The sequence below is a fragment of the Nanorana parkeri genome, unplaced genomic scaffold, assembly GCF_000935625.1.
Source record: "Nanorana parkeri isolate BGI_ZX_2015 unplaced genomic scaffold, ASM93562v1 scaffold127, whole genome shotgun sequence".
NCBI classification, from domain to species: domain Eukaryota; kingdom Metazoa; phylum Chordata; class Amphibia; order Anura; family Dicroglossidae; genus Nanorana; species Nanorana parkeri.
The window spans coordinates 54,337-76,433 of NW_017306395.1; the positions used below are offsets into that span (position 1 = coordinate 54,337).

Sequence of the window (22,097 nt, forward strand, 5' to 3'; positions counted from 1 at the left end):
ACTATTGTTGTGACTGTATGTCTCTATCCTAAATAAAGAATATACAAAAAATAGAACTGAAGCAAAAACATGTGTATAACCCCTATTAGTTTTTTGTCATCTGTATCGAGGCAGATTTCCCTTCACTTCCTGTCCAATAGCCACAACAGGAAGAAGGAGGAAATCCCTCCAAAGTTAGGAAAACCCCTGGTGGTCAACAGAGTCACCAGAACTAATGTCCCCATTGGTAGATTTCCCATCTTTTCCTGATCTTATGACAACCCAAATTCTGAGATTTTCTTTCACTGTCAGTGATATTAGTGAACAGGACAATCTCCCTAATGGGGACACACAGAGCAATAAAAACCTGAAAGATGCTCTAATCCCCCTCCACTCTATCCAACACATTAAAATAAAGTTTTGGCTTCAGTTCTACTTTAGAATTGTTATACAATTAAAGATTCACTTCAATTTCCAGTCTTGTAAAATCCTCTTTACTTATTTCATCTGCACATGATTGGATAATTGACGTATATCTTTACACAATGTATTGTGTGAGTATTCTCAAATCCTTTAGTAAATCATCCTTATCTTGTCTATAAACCGAAAAATGTGGCCATGACTGCAAGGAGGAAAGATTTGATTTTTATGTTGGTTATATAAGATAATTGCTACGTGAACATTGTGCACTATTGACTTTAGGCCCCTTTTAGATGGGAGGTTCGGTTCAATCAGGTCCACCTGTCAGTTCTTCAGACGGATCTGATCAGAAGCCCAGTGTTAGTCTATGGGCAGCTGGATGTAAACAGACATACGTCCATTTACATCTGATTAACCCCAACTCCACCTAGGTCTGGAACACCAAATGGAATAGAGTTACATTTTGGTGGGCCTGATTGTGACGGTTCAGGGTAATCGGCTGAAGACGTACACATGTCTGCTTACATCCAATGCCCCAAAGACCAAACATGGGTCCAGTAAGTTCAACTTTACCATCAAGGAAGAATAATGGATGGACACAGATGTCACAATGTTGACATTTGGTCCTAATTGCTTTGGTCAGCAGGGGATACGTGCATAGACAGAGGCAGTGGCTGTGGTTTTTTTGTAAGGTGTTCACACTTTAAAGGCAGTGCTTTGGCAGTAGCAAAATTAAAATGCAATGGAAGAAATGTATCAAGAAAATATAGATGTGGGTGAGACCGATTTTTATCAAGATAAGACAGATTTTTACTAAAAGCAGATGCACAGTTGAGAAGTGGTCAGGGGCAGGTTTTATTCTCTTGCAGTGCTACTTTTAGGGCCAGGCTGAGGCAGAAGAAGCGCCTGCCTTTGGCATTGTGCTGCAAAGGTGCAGCTGCGGTGGGAACCTGTCCTGCCTCTGCATTGCCCAGCCATCTCTTGTACTGTGCGGGACCTAGCTATCAAATTCGTAGCTCAGTCCAGCAGATTACACTGGGAGACCATGGCTCTCCCTGTGTAGCCAGTGGCATTCTGCTCCACTGTCAGTATGACACCTGCCCACTCTGTATAAGGAGCACTGTGCACTCATGATAATCAGAGCACTGTGTCCTGCTGACAAGAAGATCTTATAAATGTGGCTATGCCTGTGTAATCTGCAGAATTGCGCTATTAGCTCAGCGTATGCTCTACATTAATTTATGAATGAAAGCTACTATTGTAGTATTTTATTCATGAATTACTGTCATGTTTAGTTAAATGAGCTCTGTGAGACAGTGCTTAAAGTGCAAAATGCATTGTGTTGTGAAAGTGGCCTCAAATCTGCCCCACCACTCCTATTTAGCATTGCCTAGCTGTGCAACACAATTGATAAATGTCCACTATTGAATATTTTAGCACTACATATGTGAACAAGGTAGAACTGTTTGAGTGTAAAGCATTGGCCAGACGGAAGTCTAGAATCTCCACTGACTCCAATTATAATATCTTGTCTCTTTGTTTTTTTGCAGGCGCTATGCTTTTATTTTCCCTGACGCACTTCACTTGGGACATACCGAACATGCATGCTTGCATATGGAGGAAATCAAAGGATTAAGCCAAGTTCAAGTATCTCTTATATCAAGAGGGAGCACCATTATATTGGTAGAGAGAACCTTCCCAGAGAATCCTGTATTCACCTGTCTTCCAATGAAGGTATCCCAACAGTTCTCAGGTTTTTACACACATTTATTTAAAGCCAAAATTCAGAAGACACCACAGTAAAACCTCCCCAAAATGGAAAAAAACATGGATTCTACCATTACCCATCCTATTAAAATGCGCTTTTACTGCAGGCTATATCACTTCCTGTTCTAATGACAACACAGGAAGTTAGGATAAATGTAATCAATGGGGGACATTACAATGAAAACCCTGCAAGCATTCTAGCTCTCCATGCTCTATCCTAAGTTTTAACTGAAGATGGGCTTTAAAGTGTATCACAAATTTTATTTTAGTTTTAAATAAAGTTGGAAAGGATTAGAACTCCTGTTGGGTTTTAACTGCTATCTAGGGGCTCCTATCCAGTTTCACCCAACTGCCACAAAATGACAGATCCTCGACCAGCTGCTTTGTGTAAACAAGCTGGCCATTTATCCATGGTGACATCATTGACCAAATATGTTCTTTGAAGAAGTCATACTTTGTACCCCATAATCAATCCCTTAAGGGGTGGTGGGCTTGCAAAGGCCCCTTTATTATAAAGGGGGTTTCTAGATTTCACTATATACCATATGAAAACCCCCATATGCCTTTTGGGGGATAGGACTTGTGGGGTAGATGCTGTTGTCCCCTCAACATGGATACAGGGTGACTTGGAGGGGGGAAGGGTGGCTTTGCCTCTTAGTTTGATAGGCATTTTTCTGGTATAGTTCAGGAGGGGAAAGGCACAAAATTGTTTCCCTCCCTTTTCTGGCCACCCAAATGCCTGGATAAAGGTCTGGTATGAATTTTAAGGGGTGCCCTACAGAAAAAAAAGTATGGAGCCCCCTTTCTAAATTGTATACTTGACCTTTATCCAGGCTCACATCCTGACTGGCCAGGAAAGGAAGGGTTGCAAGGGTCTGCCCCCACAACCCCCTCTCGAACTATACCAGGCCTTCAACATTGGAAGAGTAGGGGGGCCAGAAAAGCCACCTTGGCCCATGTTGAGAGGAAAGGGGCCTCATCCCCACACCCTGTCCCCAAAAAGCAAAAGGGATTTGGGGTTTGTAGGTGAAACATCCAAATTCAGAGGGCCCCCATATACCCCTTGTTACTTATTCCTGAAAAGTTATGTTTGATGTTACTCAGGATCTCTGCCTGATTTGTTTACAGACACCAGCAGGGATCTGTTATTTTACAGTGGTACTGCTACCACTCAGCTAATGTTTATTCACAAACATCACCCGAGTTTCACCCCTTTTTGTCATAATGACTAATGTCAAAGACATAAGAAGTGATGGGGTGTCCAATCTTTTTAGTTATTAAGGAAACAATTGTCAGATGTGGGATCTCTTCTAACAATGCAGAAAGTTCTTCTCTCTTTCTGTCATGTCACAGGGACAGGAAATGTATGTCAATTTTCCCTTTGGACACAACAAAGCAATAAAACGGGATCAAGGTTTGAACTCTTCCCTACCCTGTTCAATATAATAACCTGGAATTAAACTTTTAGGGCGCATTTCAAAAACAGTTGGTCTTGTAGCATGTGTGGGACTTGGACAGAACTCAGAAGTCTGGTAGAGGTATCTCACCACTGGAGTTTTATTGGTTTTGGTCATTAGTAGGCTTTCCCGGGGCTTTAGATATGTTTTCCTTGGTTTATATTTCACATTTAGTAAAGTTCTACTTTTTTTCAACACATTTCAGGTCCCAAACGTACGTACAGATGATTCAGTGCATAGACTTATTTTTGAAAACGCAGAGTTGGAACTTACCATTAAGAATTCTGAGAAGAACATACGTGAAAAACGACCAGTCAGCCTGAAGACAAAGAAAAGGGATCCTGCTCCACAAATCTTGATCCAAACTGACAAATCTGTATACAAGCCTGGACAGACTGGTAACACTTAGATTCAGCAGTGATAACGTATAGAATAACATGTAAAGCAATGGTGCTGATGTGTGTGAATGTCTTCAAGCTTTTTGTAAGCTAAGCTAACTCAACTGCCATTGCGTTTGAAGAAGGGGCCGCATGTGGCTCTATGGTACTTATTTTGTGGACCTATGGGACCTCTGCACATGGTAGTATGTGTTTCATTTACCTAGGTGCTTGTGAAGCCAGTAAAGGAAATATATCCACACAGTACCTTGGGGTAAATGGAAATCTTCTTACTTGCATTTGACGTATTTTTCAAATGCACATCAAATGCAGGTAAACAAAGCCCCTGTACACAAGGCTTTAAACAAATTGGTTAGGGTTGTTTGATCGATTTTCTTGTATTATTTCACTTTGCTAAAACTACTAGTTATGTGTATAGGGTATTTAATAAGTATTATGTATGATTGAGGAGGACCCTAGATGATTGGTCTCTTTAACTGTAATTAGTTCCGGTTGGTAGGTTGTACACGAGCACACTATATGGAGTCTACAAATTTTTGTTTGTTTTTGTTTTCCTATATGTTTAAAAGTTTAAAACAAGGTTTTACAGTTGGTAATAAATTTATCAATCAAGACAGGCAAGTCAGAGACTACAGAGATTATGTAAGGAATATAAATTATGAATTCTATCTTTCCACTGTAATATTTCCTGATTAGGTCATAAAGATATGAAACAACAGTATTTTATGTATAACTGTACTAGTATGTGTCATATTATTTGAGTCAAATGAAACATATAAGAATGCGTCAAACTCATAGTTACATTTTACTGTGAAGGAAGGTGGAACACAAAGAATGTTATTAGAAGAGCATAACTATTTTTTACAACATTATTTTATATTCTGTATTGTGTTATTCGTCCTTTACTATTTTGTTTTTAAACATTTTACTTATTTTTATGTAAGAACACAAGTGATTTTAATCTTTGAGTGCTTCTTATGCTTAAAACTATTTCTCCAAAAGTTATACCAAAAATCATACTTCAAAAAGGGTAATTTGAACCTTTTTACTGGTTCACTGCAATGGGTCATCAGCTCAGTGACCTGCAATCTCTAGGAAAAACCTAATTGTCTGGGAGTGGCAAGATTTGCTGTGTACTGAGGATCATTCATCCCTAATACTGACAGTTCTCAAAACGGTATATTCATAAAGCAGTGAGTTTCACATTCGCCAAACATTCGCTGCAGGTGAATCTTCCTGGTTAATGTATTTCGAATGTCAGTGATTGATTGTTTTCGTGAAAGTCCTATTCGCTGCTTTATAAATATGCCCTAAAGTGTTTGTCTATGATAATTTTTTTGGATTTTGTCTAAGAAAGTGAAAAAGTGCCATGAACATCGTATGTTTGCAATGACCCATATTAACCAACCAGATTGTGCTTCAATGAAGTTAAATAGTTGAAAAATTATTTCTGGCTCGTTGTTATGGATTATGACACTTTGTACGGTGCTGTACATCATGATCAAGTCGTAACGAGTAAAATTTCTACTAGATTCCCTAGACCGTAATATTTATTATTCAGTTAAATGATTTCTTTATATTTTCCTAGTGAAATTTCGAATTGTCTCACTGGATGCAAACTTCAAACCTGCAGATACTCAGGTTAGTTGACAAACCAGGTGATAAAAGAGGATAGTGATACTACATATATAAATATCCCTAAATATGCTAGATAGATAGATAGATAGATAGATAGAATATACAGTATGTATTATACAGGTGAAACTCGAATAATTAGAATATCGTGCAAAGTTAATTCATTTCACTAATGCAACTTAAAAGGTGAAACTAATATATGAGATAGACTCATTACATGCAAAGCAAGATAGTTCAAGCCGTGATTTGTCATAATTGTGATGATTATGGCTTACAGCTCATGAAAACCCCAAGAACCCCAAATCCACAACCTCAAAAAAGTAGATTATTACATGCAATCAATAAAACAAGGATTGTACATAGAACAATATCGGACCTCTGAAAAGTACAAGCATGCATATGTACTCAGTACTTGGTTTGGGCCCCTTTTGCAGCACTTACTGCAATTACTTTTGCACGATATTCTAATTATTCGAGTTTCACCTGTATATGTACCCACATAAAATATAGTATTCTATGACATCAAAAATGGAACTGTTTGTGTCTGTGCCTACAGAATGAAGTCATACTCTGGGGACCCATGATCAGCCAAATGTGTTTGGGTTCAAATGTGGCATTCTCACATCCCTGGCCCACTGGATGTGGTTGCCTGCAGGGGGGATCTAACGAAATCTATAAGCCCTCCTAACATAAGGGGGCCCTCCAGATATCTAAAATAAACCATGTCCCCCAATGTAAATCAATCATCAATCACATCACCCAGGGATGTAGATCCTCACCTAACGGGCTCTCACCTCAACTAACAGCTCCCTAGCTAGGCATTGAATATACACAAACCACTCAGTGATGCTGTCTGACATCGATGACAATCTCTAGTCAGTGACATCACCCCGGAAGCCCTCTGGTTTGTTTACTAATTGAAACAAGCCTCCAGGCAGCAGAATTATTGGTCGCATGGATGCTGGCAGCCTACACAGGGTCCTAGCAACCAATGCCTGATGTTGCCCATGGGAGTGGAAAGTTGTAATGATAGAGCTAAATTAATGACTTCTGATTGCAGCTGCTTGAGGTTCAGTGGTCAGGTGAACAGCTAAAATCTGGTCATTTAGTTCTCGCATTCGATGAGCTATGAACATCTCAGGTTTGAGTCAAACACATGGTTGTCCCAAAGCAAAACCTCCTTTCTGTGAGTGATAAAATCAGAAGCATACAGCTGTAATATTGTAGATGTAGCACGGAAGTATACACTGAGCAGGTCACCAGTCAGTCTCCATTTCTATCCTCATCTACAAGTTATAGTCAACTACCAGAGATAAGATTGTAGATGCAGCAGATTGTAGATGGAGCATAGCAGTCCATGAAAGTCAGTGCTTGTTATTTCTCATATTTATATTGCAATGACATATAACGCAGTGCTTTCCAGAGTACATAGAATCATTTACATCAGTTCCTGACCCCGAATGGGCACACTAGAACACACTTGTGCAAGCTACAAAATCCAATACAGATAAAACCCCAGGTGGAGCCTGAACCCAGAGTTTAATGTAAGCAGTGCTAAGCACATACCCATCATATTCTGTCTTTGAATTGCATATCTGGTAAGGGGTCTTGTCACTCCTTTACATGTTCATGTCCCAAAAGGCTCCACCAGAAGCTTCACCAAACATGTCCAACTGATAAGAAGCTCTGGTATTCTTCATGAGGCACACAGGTTAAAATATGGAAATAAATGAATATTTTTTATCTAGAAAAGACTGGGATCCACAGGAAACAACCCACATGTACTTTGTGGCAATACAGACAATACTTATTTTACTAAGCTTTTAACAAAATTCAAAATAAACTCTGAAAACCCATACATAGTTTAAGTGTCAGCCACTACTTATTCTTTGTTTTCTTTCTTCCCCTTAGCTTCCCATAGTAGAATTACAGGTAAGATATTTTTTGTTAAGATATCAAAAAATGTCATCATAATTATGAAACCCTCATAATAACATTAAAGTGTATGTCTAGACAAAACTTTTTTAATCTTAGAGTGGGCAAGTGTTTAGACCCTCTGTGAAGTTTTATTGCTGTATTTTTCCCCATTGGGGAGATTTACACCTCTGTTTGTACTGGTGGCCATTATGACCAAGAAGAAAGTGATGTGAAATCCAAAATGTATGAGCTGTCCCCAGAACAAGAGATAAGGGTAAATCTTCCACTGGGGACACCTGTTTCGGGGACAACTATCCAAGTGGGAAATTTCCCTCACTGTGGGAGATATACTATAACATCGTAGTGCATCTCTGGGATAGGAAGGCAAGATACATTTCCCATGTGGTACACAGACAGTAAATAAAAACTGACAGGGGTTTTAATCTTTCCATACTCTCCAAAACTAAAAACAAAGTTTTAACACTTTTATAAATGTATTTAGTAACATATCTGATAATAAGAGCTGTACATCCAGCGAGCCCCTCTTCTCCCCAATCATCAGCCATGTCAAACATTTGTCATCATTCTTTAGTTTAGAGCCCATGACACTTACCTATCCCCATGGAGAAGTAGATCATTTCTTATCCAAACACTGTCTTACCACCTTCAAAGGTGGTACCTGATTTACCAAGTTTATACACACGACACGAACATGCCAAGCAAAAACACGCCATGATGCGTGCGCAATTGCATACGCTTACAACGTGAAATCGTGCAAAAAGGCGTAAATCAATGCCAAAGTTAGAAATGCTGTTCGTAACGCTGTAATGTACAGTATGTACGCTATGTACTACAAAATCATGCTAACGTGGCATGATCGTGTTTTAGAAGGTAAAAATCGCATGTGCAGTTAGCTTTTCCAGACCTCCACACGTCAGTGCTCTGTCAGGTAAAGTTTTTTAAAATGTGTTTTTTACTACATTCAGGGTACTTTTTTAAACTTTGTTTGTTAACGGGTTACAATTCTAATGTATTCCTATTCTTGGTGTAAGTTTCCCATATGTGATTGCATGCTAAACACTCTTTTTGAATTTCTCACGCCACTATTTGCATGGCGTATGGCTTCATGCGCATGCAATACGATGCGCAGGTAGGTAAATATGGGGCTATACGACTCCTAGGCAGGATGCCCTTTCAGAATGCTCGTGTTTGCTTAGTAATTATGGTTGCACGTGTTTGCGCACGTGTATTGGAATAGACATGCCAAACGTGCACGTGTTTGCATTAGTAAATCAGGCCTCTAGCATTGAGTTGCCGTTGCAGTTATCTTAAAATTTTTATCATACCAGCCAACTAAAGTAAGGTCAGCAAGTTTCTCCCTTTTTCCTATTAATATATATTCTGTCAGAGACAAACATTTAATAGTGGGGAAAAACTAAGAAAGATATAATTTACTGAAACCATAATATAGATACGAAAGAACAGAGAAACATGTGTGGCACACATTCTCATAGAGGAACTGTGCCCTAGCTGAGGCTTATGTGCCGTGCGGCATATGTTTGAATGTTTTTGGTTGTAAAATAAGCTCTTTTTTACATTTTAAAGATTTTATTCCAAATTGGTTGATTGCCTTTCAGGATCCAGAAACCAACAGAATTGGTCAATGGTTGGATGTGAAACTTAGGCAGGGAATGACTGACCTATCATTTCCTCTCTCCTCTGAGCCCCAGTTGGGGGAATATGTTATTGTGGCGAAGAATACAATCCACAAGTTCAGAGTGGAGGAATATGGTAAGAAACCAAATTTAAACAAAGTTGGCATAAACATGCATTTCTGGTAAAAAAAAAAAAAGATGGTCATGCACCAAACCTGATATTTTATATATAAAATGAAATTATTGGACATCGAGTCCAGGGCTCAGCTGGATTAGTCAAGCGGGGCTAAAATCTAAAATAATTCCCAATAGAGCAAAATATTCCTTGCTGGTCATCAGATGAAAATGTCTAAACTTTGGGGTTTATATACTAAAGGCAAATAGGATGTTCACTTTGCACAGGAATTTTCTCTTAGCTTAGTGACTGTGGTGAAAATTTACTTTGCAAAGAATACCCAATCATGTGCAAGCATAATAAAAAAAAATCAGTATTTCTGTTTGCATATGATTGGATGATGGAACTCAGCATAGCTTTACATCATTTATTAAGCGAAAGGAAAATTTCTTTGCAAAGTGAAAATTCCCTTGCAAAGTAAACAGCCTATTTGCCTTTTAGGATCCCTCATTTACTTTACTTTACTACTTACTATTCATTTACAAGATGCTTGTTCTGGGTTTGTGCTTAAAAGCTATTGAAACCAGACACAGTCAGGCAACTAGCATTTTTAGGAAACCAACAATGACAGCCCCCATTCTCCTTTCATGACCAGTATACTGTACTTTAAAGTTTTCACTTTCTACTTCAGCTGGTCTTTGTGCTCTTTTAGTATTGAGAACTGGCTCCATGTTAGTGTTGTTGATTGATGTTTTTAGTCAGGAAGAGACTAATTAGATAGTAAGAAAGTTGTCCATGGGTCTTGTAACACAATAGTGACCTATTTAGTTGCCTTACTATTAATATAGTCCTGCTTTCTATCACCCATTTATTGTTTGTCTGCAATTTTTGTGTTTTTACAATAGAAAATATATAGGGGTCTATTCATGAAGCAGCCGAAGGATCTAGCCGTATCTTGGTCAATGGTATCTTATTTGTGTGTCACTCTGCTGTAGATCCTCAGCTCAACTCTGAACTTGTGCTGACACTGTCTTTCCTTCTGGAGGGTGACTACTTTTGTTCCCCATGGTCCCTGTGTGTGTTATAAAGTAGCCACCACTCCAAGCTTGCTCCTGTGATAGAATATACCTTCAAAACAAAAATAGATAACTAAACATTAGACTTTAGTTCAACACAGTAGTGAACATGGAGTGGTATCTACTTTACAACACACACAGGGACCATGGGGAACAAAAGTAGCCACCCTCCAGAAGGAAGGACAGTGTCAGCATCAAATATGATTTGAGGCTCTAGAGCTGAGTGATACACAAATAAGATCTATTTTTGTTAATAGTTAAGGTACTTGAATGCAATTTTAGGATTTAACGCCTGAGTTTAGCTCCCTACACCATGAGCATCAATTCCAAATTGTCTTTCTCTGAGAATTATCATCATTACGTTGTTTAGTGCCTTTGTTTCCACAGTGCTCCCAAGGTTTGAGGTCATCTTTGAGCTCCCAAGGTTGCTCTTGAGCAACACAGAGACATTCCCTGTTAAGATATGTGCCAGGTAAGACTTGAATTCTAATTTCTAAACATTTTAGAGGAAATTAAGCGATAAACTGTAAATTAGACAATGAGATTTTATACTGCAGGGGACGTTTCCTCTTAGTTTAGAGAATGAGGTAAAGCTCTGCTGACTTCCATCACCCAATCATGTGCAAGCAAAACTACATTTGTTTTTTATTTTCACATGATGAATATTCTTTGCAAAGTGGAATTTCACCACATTAACCAAGCTAAGGAAATCTTCTCTTGCAAAGTGTAAATTCCCTTGCAAAGTGAACTGCTTATATGCTTTTAGTAATTCAACCTCCTTATCTGTATTAAAAGGTGAAGTTTGGTTACTAAAATAATAGTCTATGCTACACTCTTTGCACTATTTTGCTGAATAACCCGTCAGTAAAAATATATAGTTACTGGGGGTGCAGAGGAAAGTGTAATACCCCTCATTACACCCTCCCCTAAACCACAGATTGAACATTAAATTAGTTCTTTAATGGCACTGTAACATTCATTTTGAAATTATACTTATATACATTTTTCACCAACCAGGTACACCTTTGGAAAGTCAGTTTCAGGCCAATATAAAGGCAGCTTGTGTCGGAGAAACATGTTTGGCTATGTCCCATCATTAACCCGAAAACATGCCTGTGTTCATTTCAAGGGAAAGGTGAGATAAGTGGTGCTTACTTTTCAGCTAAGCTTAACGAATTGCAGCAGTTCAAGTTCCAACCAATCATTAATCTGATTGCTCGAAACTGTTATGCAATGAGGCATTGCAAACGTGCACTAGGCAATACATAATGCTAGCCAATCATTTTAAGTTGCTAGAGTGAAATTAATAAAATGTGAAATCTGATGTGTTGCTGAACATTTTTTGATTATAGTCCCTCCGTAGAACATAACCCTTTAGAAATTCAAATGCAGAGAAAGACCTCCACCGCTTCTTCCACAGTTCTACTACATGGATTCGTTTCAGGTGCTGCTGGTCAAAGAGCCATCCATACTCAACAGCAAATGCAATCCAAAGAAACAGCCGCATACTGCCAACCTTCATCCAGAGCTTCTTTATTTGTAAAATCCAATCAGCTCCAAACCTATGTTCCCTGCCTGCTGGTCGCTCACCTCTCTCCACCCAATTGGGCTCAGTTGTAGAGTAGTCATCTACGACTAAGCCCGTGAAATGCATTAGAGGTAAACAACCAGCAGGCAGGAATCATAAGTTTGAAGCTGACTGGATTTTACAAATGTAGTAGCACTTGGTGAGGATTAGCAGTGTGCGCCTGTTTCTTTGAATTGCCTTTAGAAATTATATTTAAATGCTTTTACTGTCATAAACAAAAAACATCTAGTAGAATATTTAAGTGGCACACATTTATTATATTTCCCTTTAGAATACATAAAATTGATATATCATTTGCAGAGTACCATTCTTTCTATATCTGTTTTGATTTGTGTTTGTTCTCCTTAGCTGGACAAGCAGGGTTGTGCCAAGTTAACCATGAAGTCTTATAATTTTTACCTTCAACACTCAACATACAACATGCAAATGTCAATACAGGGAAAGGCCACTGTCACAGAGGAGGGGACAGGTGAGGCTTTGAAAACCATTTATAAAAAATGTAATTTGGATCCTCGAAAAACACCCACCTTCTTTGCAAGAGTTACATGTTTTGTCTTCACACTGTTTCTTTTTAGGAATAGAATTATCCGCACGTGGAGCATCCAGAATCACAAGCAGAAATAATATACTATCTTTTCTTAATGCCAAGAAAATGTACAGGCCTGGGATTCCGTACACTGGAACAGTTAAGTCTTGCACTACATTTATTTTTTCATAGTGGTAGAATTCTGGTGCAGGTAGTTTTTGTTGCAAGCCTCCCAGTAAGAACTGATGTGCATAGTGTGGTAGCCCAGTGTTTCCTTAACAACATTTCCCCTACAATAAAGCACCCCTCTAATATGGAACCCTTCAAGTAGAACTATGGCCAAACTATGGGAATTTTAATATTTACAAGCAGTTAACAAGCTGTTAAACAAACCCTTACCCACCTCTGTAGCTATAGACACAAGCAATTTGTCCCAAAGTTGGTAACAGTTGCTGTAAAGTTGATCAAGTCAGTTCTCAGAACACTGATCTCCCTCCCAGAGCTTCTGCTCTGCATTTACAGCAGATATTAGAAGGCTCAGAGTTTACAGCGGAAGACACCTTCACTTTCATCTCAGCTGCTAAGCTCACCCCTTCCAAGCAGTGACTTGACAGCCTGCCTGGAAGGGGTGAGCTTAGCAGCTGAGATGAAAGTGAAGGTGCCTTCCGCTGTAAACTCTGAGGATGAATTGGCCACTGCTACAGGTCAGTGAGGGCTTGGTTTAAAGCTTATTTACTGTTTGTTCAGAATATGGACTCCTACATATAATCAGAAATGGGCCCCATTGTGTCACAGGACTCCGGGGGTGGAAGCAACAAAGACACCTGTTTGCCTTAGCTGCGTATTTGTTATTCAATAACTGGTACAAAAACATGAAATTGTCTTCTATTGAACATTATGCTGAATCGCAGATATTTCTTGTAATATCGCTCCAAAAAAAACCTATTGAAATGAAGAATGTAAACACCATTGTTCACTATGGAACACTATGGCGCTACACCACCAATCTTTGATCCTATCACTGCCACAAACTGAATGTAAAGTCATGAAAACCAGGGACGAGGTGTACAGCAGTACTCAGTGTTTGGCAGTCTATTGCCTATTAGCTACCCTTGGTGAGTCACAGAACACTTTCATGCTACTAACCTTGATGGAAGATGTATATAATGGATAAATTGTGTATTGCTGCAGGTAAAGGTGCTCAATGATGAGGGAGTCCCTGTCCCAGGCCAGGAAGTTTTTTTAACCTGCCAAGATGGAAATGCGACCTCTAAACACACTCTGTTAACAGATGGCAATGGACGTGCTGCTTTTATGCTGAACAATACAGAAAATTGGGTGGACAAAGTTGACTTAACAGTAAGTACAGATGTTGATTAAAAGCACAAATTTGAATGCTAAACACTATGTTTAGTTATTTATTATTATTTATAATATTAACAAGAAATCATTCATAATTACCCCTTATCACATTTGAAAGAAGACAATGTTTTAAGGGATGAAGCAGCCTCTGCATTTTGTATTTTGCTATGAACAATGTTCATCTGTTGCAGGCATCCACCATGGCAGAGAGTACCCCACACTTACCATACTTCTATGATTTAAATACCCCACATGATATGAATGGGCATTTGACTCTCTTGCCCCTGTATTCTGATAGCAAGAGTTACCTCAGCCTGCAACCTGCAGGAGACATTCTGTCATGTGACCCAGAAGAGGAAGCCCATGTGGAATACATCATCAGACGCATAGCACTGGAGGAGAATACCAGTCCATTGATTCTACATTACCTGGTGAGATTACTAACCTTCAGGAGCTTGTGAACATGATCATTTGTTTCATTTGTTTTTTTTTCCATTTGCTTTTTTATTGGTAATTTGTACATTTTGTGCATTTTTATAACAACACAATAAAAAAATTCTTAGTACCAGAATCCTAATAATAGTACCCCTATAAAAGAAACAAATCACAGAAAAAAATTTACTTTTAATTATAAGCAATCTTACTTCCCAGATGGAAAAATGTTGGTTACCATAATGTTAATGAGATCCTGCTTCTGTTTGGCCAAGCTCATTATGACTAAGGGGTCTATTCACTAAGCTGCAGTATGCAGCCGCGTGAATGACCGACCTAAAGCGAAGTGAGCCGAACGCTGTTCGGCTATTCACTTCAGGCTTTTTATGGCTGATTTCATCCGTATATCGGCTCAAATCAGCCGTACATCGGGTGGCTTCATGTGGCTTTGGGTCGGCCGAAGTGCAGGAGGAGTTCGACTCAGCCGATCCAACATCTGGATCGGCTAAGCCGAACCACCGGCAGGCTTCTCACTGCTGTTCGGTCTATTCTTATAGATGCCGAACAGCAGTGAGTGAATAGCCGAATGCCGATGAGCAGCATTCGGCTCGGCTGTTCTGCTCGGTCCCTCAGAGGTACCGAGCAGAACAGAAAAATAGTTTAAAAAGTACAAAAAAATAAATAGAAAACGATTATGCGGAGCTAGTAATGACAGCTAGCTCCGCCCAATAGTTTTCTATTGGCCGGTGGTTCTGCTGCCGTCAAAAAAAAAGAAGAAAAAAAACTCTCCCGGGCGCTCTGGGAGTCTCCCGCTCCCGGCTGCCCAGGAGAGAAACACTGTTTTTTGTTTTTTTTAGTTTTATAGAAAAAATAAATGTTGCCCATGGGAATGCATTGCTAGATTCCTATTGGCTATTTCAATTTGCAATAGCCAATAGTAAACTAGCACTGCACCCACTCTCTACTGCAGTTCTCCATCAGCAGAGGGCGGGTGCAATGCTAGTTTACTATTGGCTATTGGAAATTGAAATAGCCAATAGGAATCTAGCAATGCATTCCTATGGGCAAAAATGTATTTATTTTTTTCTATTCTGACACGGCTCCGTGTCAGAATAAAGAAAAAAAAGAAGAAGCAGTGTTTCTCTCTTTGGCGGCCGGCAGCGGGAGAATTACGGAGTGCCCGGGAGAGTTTGCTGTCTGGAGATCAGTGTCCCTGGTTAGCTGGTAACCAGGGACGCTGATCTCTCTAATAGTGACCGGAGCAGGCCGAAGCTACTGCTAGATCCTACTGCTAGATCCTTCGGCTGCTTCGTGAATAGACCCTTAAATAACAGTAATCGTTCTTGTTCAAACCTCCCTTAGGAATGATGGGCAGCAGCTTTTATTTCTGTACCTGTATCTGCCCAGGTACCTTATTTTTAAATGTGCAGGCCCCATCCACCTCAGCTCAAGGCAGGGGCACACTTTGACATCTTCACTTTGGGTGTCAGATCTTGTTTTGGCACTGTAACATAGAGCACTACCCCATTAACCATTAATAACCGGGTCATTACATTCCCCCATGCATTCCAAGAAGTATTGAGTTCCCAGGATGTCAGTATTTTATCCACCTAAAGTGGAGAGTACTAGTAGAGAGGCACAGGGGTGTCTGGAAACTACAAAATGCTCTTTCTTCTTCATGGTTGAATTTTTATTAATCACTATTATTAATATTACAATACCAATTGAACATATTTTCTATAGGTCACTTCTAAGAACACCATACTGACCTCCGGTTCTCATGATATACCGATAATTGGTCCTAATAAAGGTGAGAGAATATAGTATTGTAGCTGACCAGCATTTGTTTTGCACTAATCATTTTCATACTTACTATATGTGTGCACTTATTGTAAGTGTATTTAATCCTGCCATACTGAAATTTAAGCTGGATAACAAAAGTTGGTTGTTGCTTTGTATCAGAATGAAATACCAGAGGTGGTAGGGAAATTAATAAACATATACTGAACCTTGTGCATCACAGCAAAATCCATATATAACTGTTTGGTCGTTATAATCAAGTCCAGTTGCAAACATATGGTAAGAAGTTTAAATACGAATTAACACAGCCGATTGGCAAATCTACACTACGCAATGCTGGCAGTGCCATCCTGCTTAAATTAGCTGCTAACAGAGGCATGTGTAGATTGTACATTTTTACTAGAGATCATCTGCCAAAGCCTATCTGTTCTAAAAGGTCTTCCAAGATCTCCAAAATACTCTTTTGTCCCACAAACACGCCACACCAATTTGTTGATATCGAAGTCTTTCTGCTTCAACCTTCATGTGTACTGCAAAAACTCGCAAAGAGGCTGAGGGCTGTCCCTTTAAAGCATATCTGTTATCGTATATGCCCCACTTGCCTAAGCATGAATTTAAGGTAAAAAGCTCCCCAATGCTGTGACTTTGGTCTACAGAAGTCACATTCAAACTAAAAAACTAAAGTCAACTCCACACAACAATTATATTTCAGTATTGGGTAGTGGCATGCGTGTTGAATCACCTGCTCTCCTATATGTCCCTTAGACCCCTGTGGTGAGATTTCCTAATAATAGTTGTGTCTCTTCACTCTCTTCCACAAGGGCATGACTAGATGTTGCTTTTGCAGCTGGACGTACCATCATTCGTTTTACCATTACAGAGATCGTAGTGTTTGGGGCAGTTGGTGGCATTTTTGGTAGAAAAGTCTCTTTACTGGGGTTCCTGAGAGAAGAAGCCTGAGTATAAATTAACTTGTAGGCAGCCACTTGGCTACAATATCAGTTATGGTTGGGGTTAGCTCTAACTATTCAGAATATAATGCATTTCAAAAGATTGAAAGATTTCACCTGTTAACAAATTTCAAACTTTTACTCTGGCCAACCAGTTTTGGTTTCTGATAAAGTGGGTACGGATTACAATTTTTGTCAGGTTTTTATTGCTGTGTGTCCATCAAGAGACAGGAAGTAGATGACAATCTCACCTTAAAGAGCTGTCATTGAAATAGTTCCCCTTTGGGAAGTTTCCCCTGAGCTCTTGTTACAGTGACAGAGATGTCAATAAAACCCTTTTCCTGCTGTAGCCATTTAAAAAAAATAGATTACAGTTAAACTTCAGCTCATAAAGGATAGCGCTGAACTCGTACTCGCCCAAATGCTCCGAAACTTACCCCCGATACCGGAACAGCTGGTCAGAGGGAGATCTCTCTGTGACCGGCAGTGCTGGGGGAGCGTGGAGCCAGCATCCTTTCCAATTAGGAAGCCGGGTGGTGGGTTATGACCCGCCTCCCGGGTTCCTGATTGGTTAGGAAGCCAGGCTGCCTAGCCAATCAGAAAGCCGGGCGGCACGTCATGACCTGCCTCCCGGCATCCTGATTGGTCAGGAAGCCAGGCTGCAACCTCATGACTCGCCACACAGCTTCCTGATTGGCCAGGAAGCCAGGCAGCCTCGGGAAGTGAATCCAGTATTCTTTCACTATACATGATTATAATCTGCCACCCGGGTTCCTGATAATCGGGGCACACAGCACAGGTATCTGCGAGTACCAAAAAAAATATCAGTACTTATACTCGATACCGAAAAAACGGTATTGGTGCGTCCATAATAAAGGGTAATAAATAAATGCTATAGGATAAATTGGAAAGAATAATTCCCATTTTCCGAACTGGCCCAAGAAATTTGAGATGGATTGCAACCATGCATACATTTATACTTGTTTTTGTTTAGAGCTTATCTCACATTCAGTAAATTCCCTCTGAAAATGTCCATGTATGAAACATAAGAAAGTCTTCTGCAAATTATATCAAAACGTTGGCAATAAAATACTGACGCTTTGACTTATCTCCACCACAAGACCCTTGAATTCCTCTATATCTACTTTGGATTTGTATGGAAATTTTTGTGGATGAGCACCCGGAATTTACCTTACAAACAATGTGGAGTGGCTACCTCTGGGACTCTATACTGTATGTGTACTGTATATATACATATATATCAGTAAAGATGTAATTAGGTGCAACAAAAGGCCCATCAGGTAGCAGTAAAAAACAAGGTAGTGTGCTTCATACCATAGCATGCCAATACATAGACTGTGTTATGTGAGAAGAAACTGAATTAAAGGTCAATCTAGCGATCACCTCTGTGACAAAAGGAAGCCAGATCGATCTTAATCAAAAGGATTGTTTTCTGTTTATAGTGAACATGTTACAGGCCAATTACAGTTTCCCCTTTATCATGGCTCTTTGGATGAAACCATTATTTATCCAGCAAGATAAAGTGATTCAAAACCCACCGTATATAAAAAGAATTTGTATAGGTAACAGATTTACACAAAGGATTTGGATCCTTCATGGTCCAAATCCTTTGTGTAAATCTGATACTGTACATATAGACTTTCTGTATAAGGCAGGATTTGAACCACTTTATTTTGACTCCGGAACAAGGATTCCAAACAAATAACCCTAATGAAGAAGACACAGCAAATGCCCCAAAACAACAGGCACGTTTGTGATAAAAATTGATATCCCTGCCTTCTGTTATTGAAGTTCAGACCTCTAGTACTTGCTATATAGACTTTAATTAAAATATTGTATATACTTACAGTCTGTGAGTTGGCCCAACATCACTGATTTACAGTATGATATGAGTAGAGTACAAAAAGGGGCAAAGAATGAAAAGTATGGCTACGCATGATGAAAATGATAAACACTTTAAAAAAACCATATGCATGCTCTAGGGGGGAAAAAAAATAAGCAAAGCGCTGACATTGCCTTCTTCTTGACCAGTCTTATAAAGACCTCCATTGTACACAGCTCTATTCTTCTATGATGCTGTTTCTCTTGTAGACCTGCATGGGGAAGTGACCTTCAAGCTTCCTGTAGGAGCCACAGACTCTTCCACCTTTAATGCCCTTGTGTTTATTTTACTCCCCAATGGAGAGATAATAGCCGATTCAGTAAAAATCAGGGACAAGAAATGCTTCAAAAATCAGGTATGTTCTGTATGTGTACAATACACCATACGAGTACATTTCTGGCAAATATACCTTGTTTTTGAGTGAGCAGTAACTTTGTTTGAGAAATGGCCTGATCAGTGAGTTTATATTTCTTTGTTACTACACATCAGATGATGGCAGAAGAAAGGCTGTTTTGGTTACGTAGATAGATAGATAGATAGATGGATAGATAGATAGATAGATAGATAGATAGATAGATAGATAGATAGATAGATAGATAGATAGATAGATAGATAGATAGATAGATAGATAGATCTTCTGGGTCCATTTTAATTGACAACAAATCACATTGACAGGAATTGAAGGGGGACATAGACAACAGCATTTTCAGCAGAGTGGGGAAGGTTGAAACCTCTGCAAAATTTTTACTGATGTCTGTGCATTCTCATTTACCCCACATTTCTTTTCTTAGCATCACAAAGATAAAATATGAAGGGAAATCTGCTTAGTAGGGGCACAGACAGCAGTAAAAACCTAACATGGGCTCTAGCCCTTCCCCTTTTTATTTAGCACTAGAAAAAAGTGCTGGCTTTAGTTGGGTTTTAAAGTAAATCTCTCATCAAAACTTTTTTTATATATAGTGGGGAAAAATTAGAACCCCACAGAACATGACCCCAACCCCACAAAAATTTGAACCACTTTTTTTTGAATGTCCTCACTTCTTGTCTCAGAAACACAAGACGTGAGTGGAAACCTTTACAAAGTACAGGGAAATACTCTTTTAGACAGTTGTCATTGGAACTGAAGAACTCTCTTCATTGCATAGAAACAGAGGAGAGAAAAAGACCAAGTGGTCCATCGAGTCTTTCTATTCTTTTTATTTTTTGTTGATTGTTTTAATCTTTTAGACTGAGTATAGATCTAGGTTTACCCCAAGCCTGTTAAATGTCTGCCAATGAGAAATTAGTTGTCATGGTCTGGGAACTGGGGCACAAGGGAAAAATAATAATTGATAAATAACAAATAATCTTTGGTGAATGTATTCAGGTGAAAGTCGGCTTTTCTCCAGATGAGGTCCTCCCAGGATCGGATGTGTCTCTCCAGGTTCAGGCTGCTCCTGGCTCTCTCTGTGGTGTCAGGGTGGTGGATCAGAGTGTCGTGTTGTTGAAACCAGACAAGGAGCTGACTGTCGAAAAAGTAACATTCATGTATACCCTATTTTATCTAATGCCAGTGATGACTGCTACACAATTTTCATACTTCTTTAGCTTACACTAAATCCAATGAAAGCATACCAGGCAGTATTACTTAGTAAACATTTGAAAAGCTGGTATATAGAACTCATGTTGTAGTTACTAGGTTTTGCTATAAGATTGGCAATTCATTCCACCACTGCTAGCAAGAGCTTAAAGTATTACTGATTTAAATATTATTTACAAAACACCTTGCAGATGAAGACTATACTTAACTGTCTTGCTTTTCATCCCTTGAATCCTCAGTCTCTTGCACAGCAAAGCCACAAGCAGAATTTTCACTGTCCTACACTCTTCACTCCACTGCTGGGGCACTGTGGTTCCAGTTAGCACAGTAATCATGTAGTGGCAAGTAGGGATGGGCTGGATGTTCGAGTTGAACGGGAGTTCGCCGAACACAAGAACTATAAGGGCGTTCGGCGGTCTGTTTGACCGCTGAACGCCCTACAAGGCAATGCTCCTTGTGAAGCCCTAATTGGCTAAAGGCTTGCACCTGACCACAGTTCAGGTGCAAGACTTTGCCCGATCAGGGCTTAGTACTCTGTAAGAGCCATGATTGGGCAAAGTCATGATGACTAATTGTAACGTCCAGCCCAGGAGTTGTGATAGGATCGGTGTAGATGGTGATAGGGATTAAGGTACCCTCAAGAAGGTGGCGCCATGTTTCTAGGCCACATTTGATGGCCAGTAGTTCCTTTTCACCCACGGGGTAATTCACCTCCGCTGGAGATAGGGTACGGGAAAAAAACGCCACAGGATGTATCGGGGTGAGTAAGGATTCCCTTTGGGAGAGTATAGCCCCGACCGCTACTGAGAGGCGTCAACTTCGAGAATATATGGCAGTGCTGGATCAGGGAGACGGAGTATGGGTGCGGAAGTGAACAAGTATTTCAGATGGTCAAAGGCTTCTTGAGCTTGCCGGGTCCAGAGATAGGGAGTCTTGGTACTGGTTAAAGAGGAAAGAAGTTTGACTACTAAAGAGAAGTTCTTCACAAACTTTCTGTAGAAGTTGGGGAATCCCAGAAACCGTTGTAGTGCCTTTCTATTTTTGGGATTAGGCCATTTAAGGATACATTCTACTTTAGCCTGATCCCTTTCAATACCCTTGGGGGAGACTATGTACCCCAGGAATGGAATAGTGTCGACCTCGAAGGTACACTTCTCTAACTTAGCGTAGAGCTTGTGTACTCGGAGTCGTGATAGCACCCAACGTACGTGTTTCCTGTGTTCAGGGAGGTTGGTGGAGTAAATCAAAATGTCGTCCAAATAAACGACGACACATATGTCTAGTAAATCTCGGAAAATATCATTAATGAAAGCTTGGAACGTGGCTGGCGCATTGCACAGCCAAAAGGGCATCACGGTATACTCTAATAGACCGTACCTTGTACGGAAGGCTGTTTTCCACTCGTCTCCGGACCGGATACGAATCAGATTATAGGCCCCCTTGAGATCTAATTTAGTGAAAATGTGAGCTGTTTGGAACCTTTCAAGGAGTTCAGGGATTAGCGGTAGCGGATATCGATTCTTCCGTGTCATTTTGTT

General features: G+C 39.8%; 1 protein-coding gene across 1 annotated transcript in view; it reads left to right on the top strand.

Moving 5' to 3' along the window:
• Window positions 1-912: 912 nt before the first annotated feature.
• Window positions 913-22,097, top strand: part of LOC108784768 (pregnancy zone protein-like) — a 47,886-nt gene continuing 26,701 nt past the window's right edge. Inside the window, exons 1-14 of the mRNA XM_018553663.1 lie at window positions 913-956; window positions 1,950-2,133; window positions 3,829-4,021; window positions 5,610-5,662; window positions 7,568-7,588; window positions 9,211-9,364; window positions 10,807-10,891; window positions 11,437-11,554; window positions 12,356-12,476; window positions 13,825-13,892; window positions 14,087-14,326; window positions 16,071-16,137; window positions 19,190-19,335; window positions 20,347-20,496. Of these exons, the coding sequence (XP_018409165.1) occupies window positions 913-956; window positions 1,950-2,133; window positions 3,829-4,021; window positions 5,610-5,662; window positions 7,568-7,588; window positions 9,211-9,364; window positions 10,807-10,891; window positions 11,437-11,554; window positions 12,356-12,476; window positions 13,825-13,892; window positions 14,087-14,326; window positions 16,071-16,137; window positions 19,190-19,335; window positions 20,347-20,496 (1,644 nt within the window). The remainder of the gene's footprint in view (window positions 957-1,949; window positions 2,134-3,828; window positions 4,022-5,609; window positions 5,663-7,567; window positions 7,589-9,210; window positions 9,365-10,806; window positions 10,892-11,436; window positions 11,555-12,355; window positions 12,477-13,824; window positions 13,893-14,086; window positions 14,327-16,070; window positions 16,138-19,189; window positions 19,336-20,346; window positions 20,497-22,097) is intronic.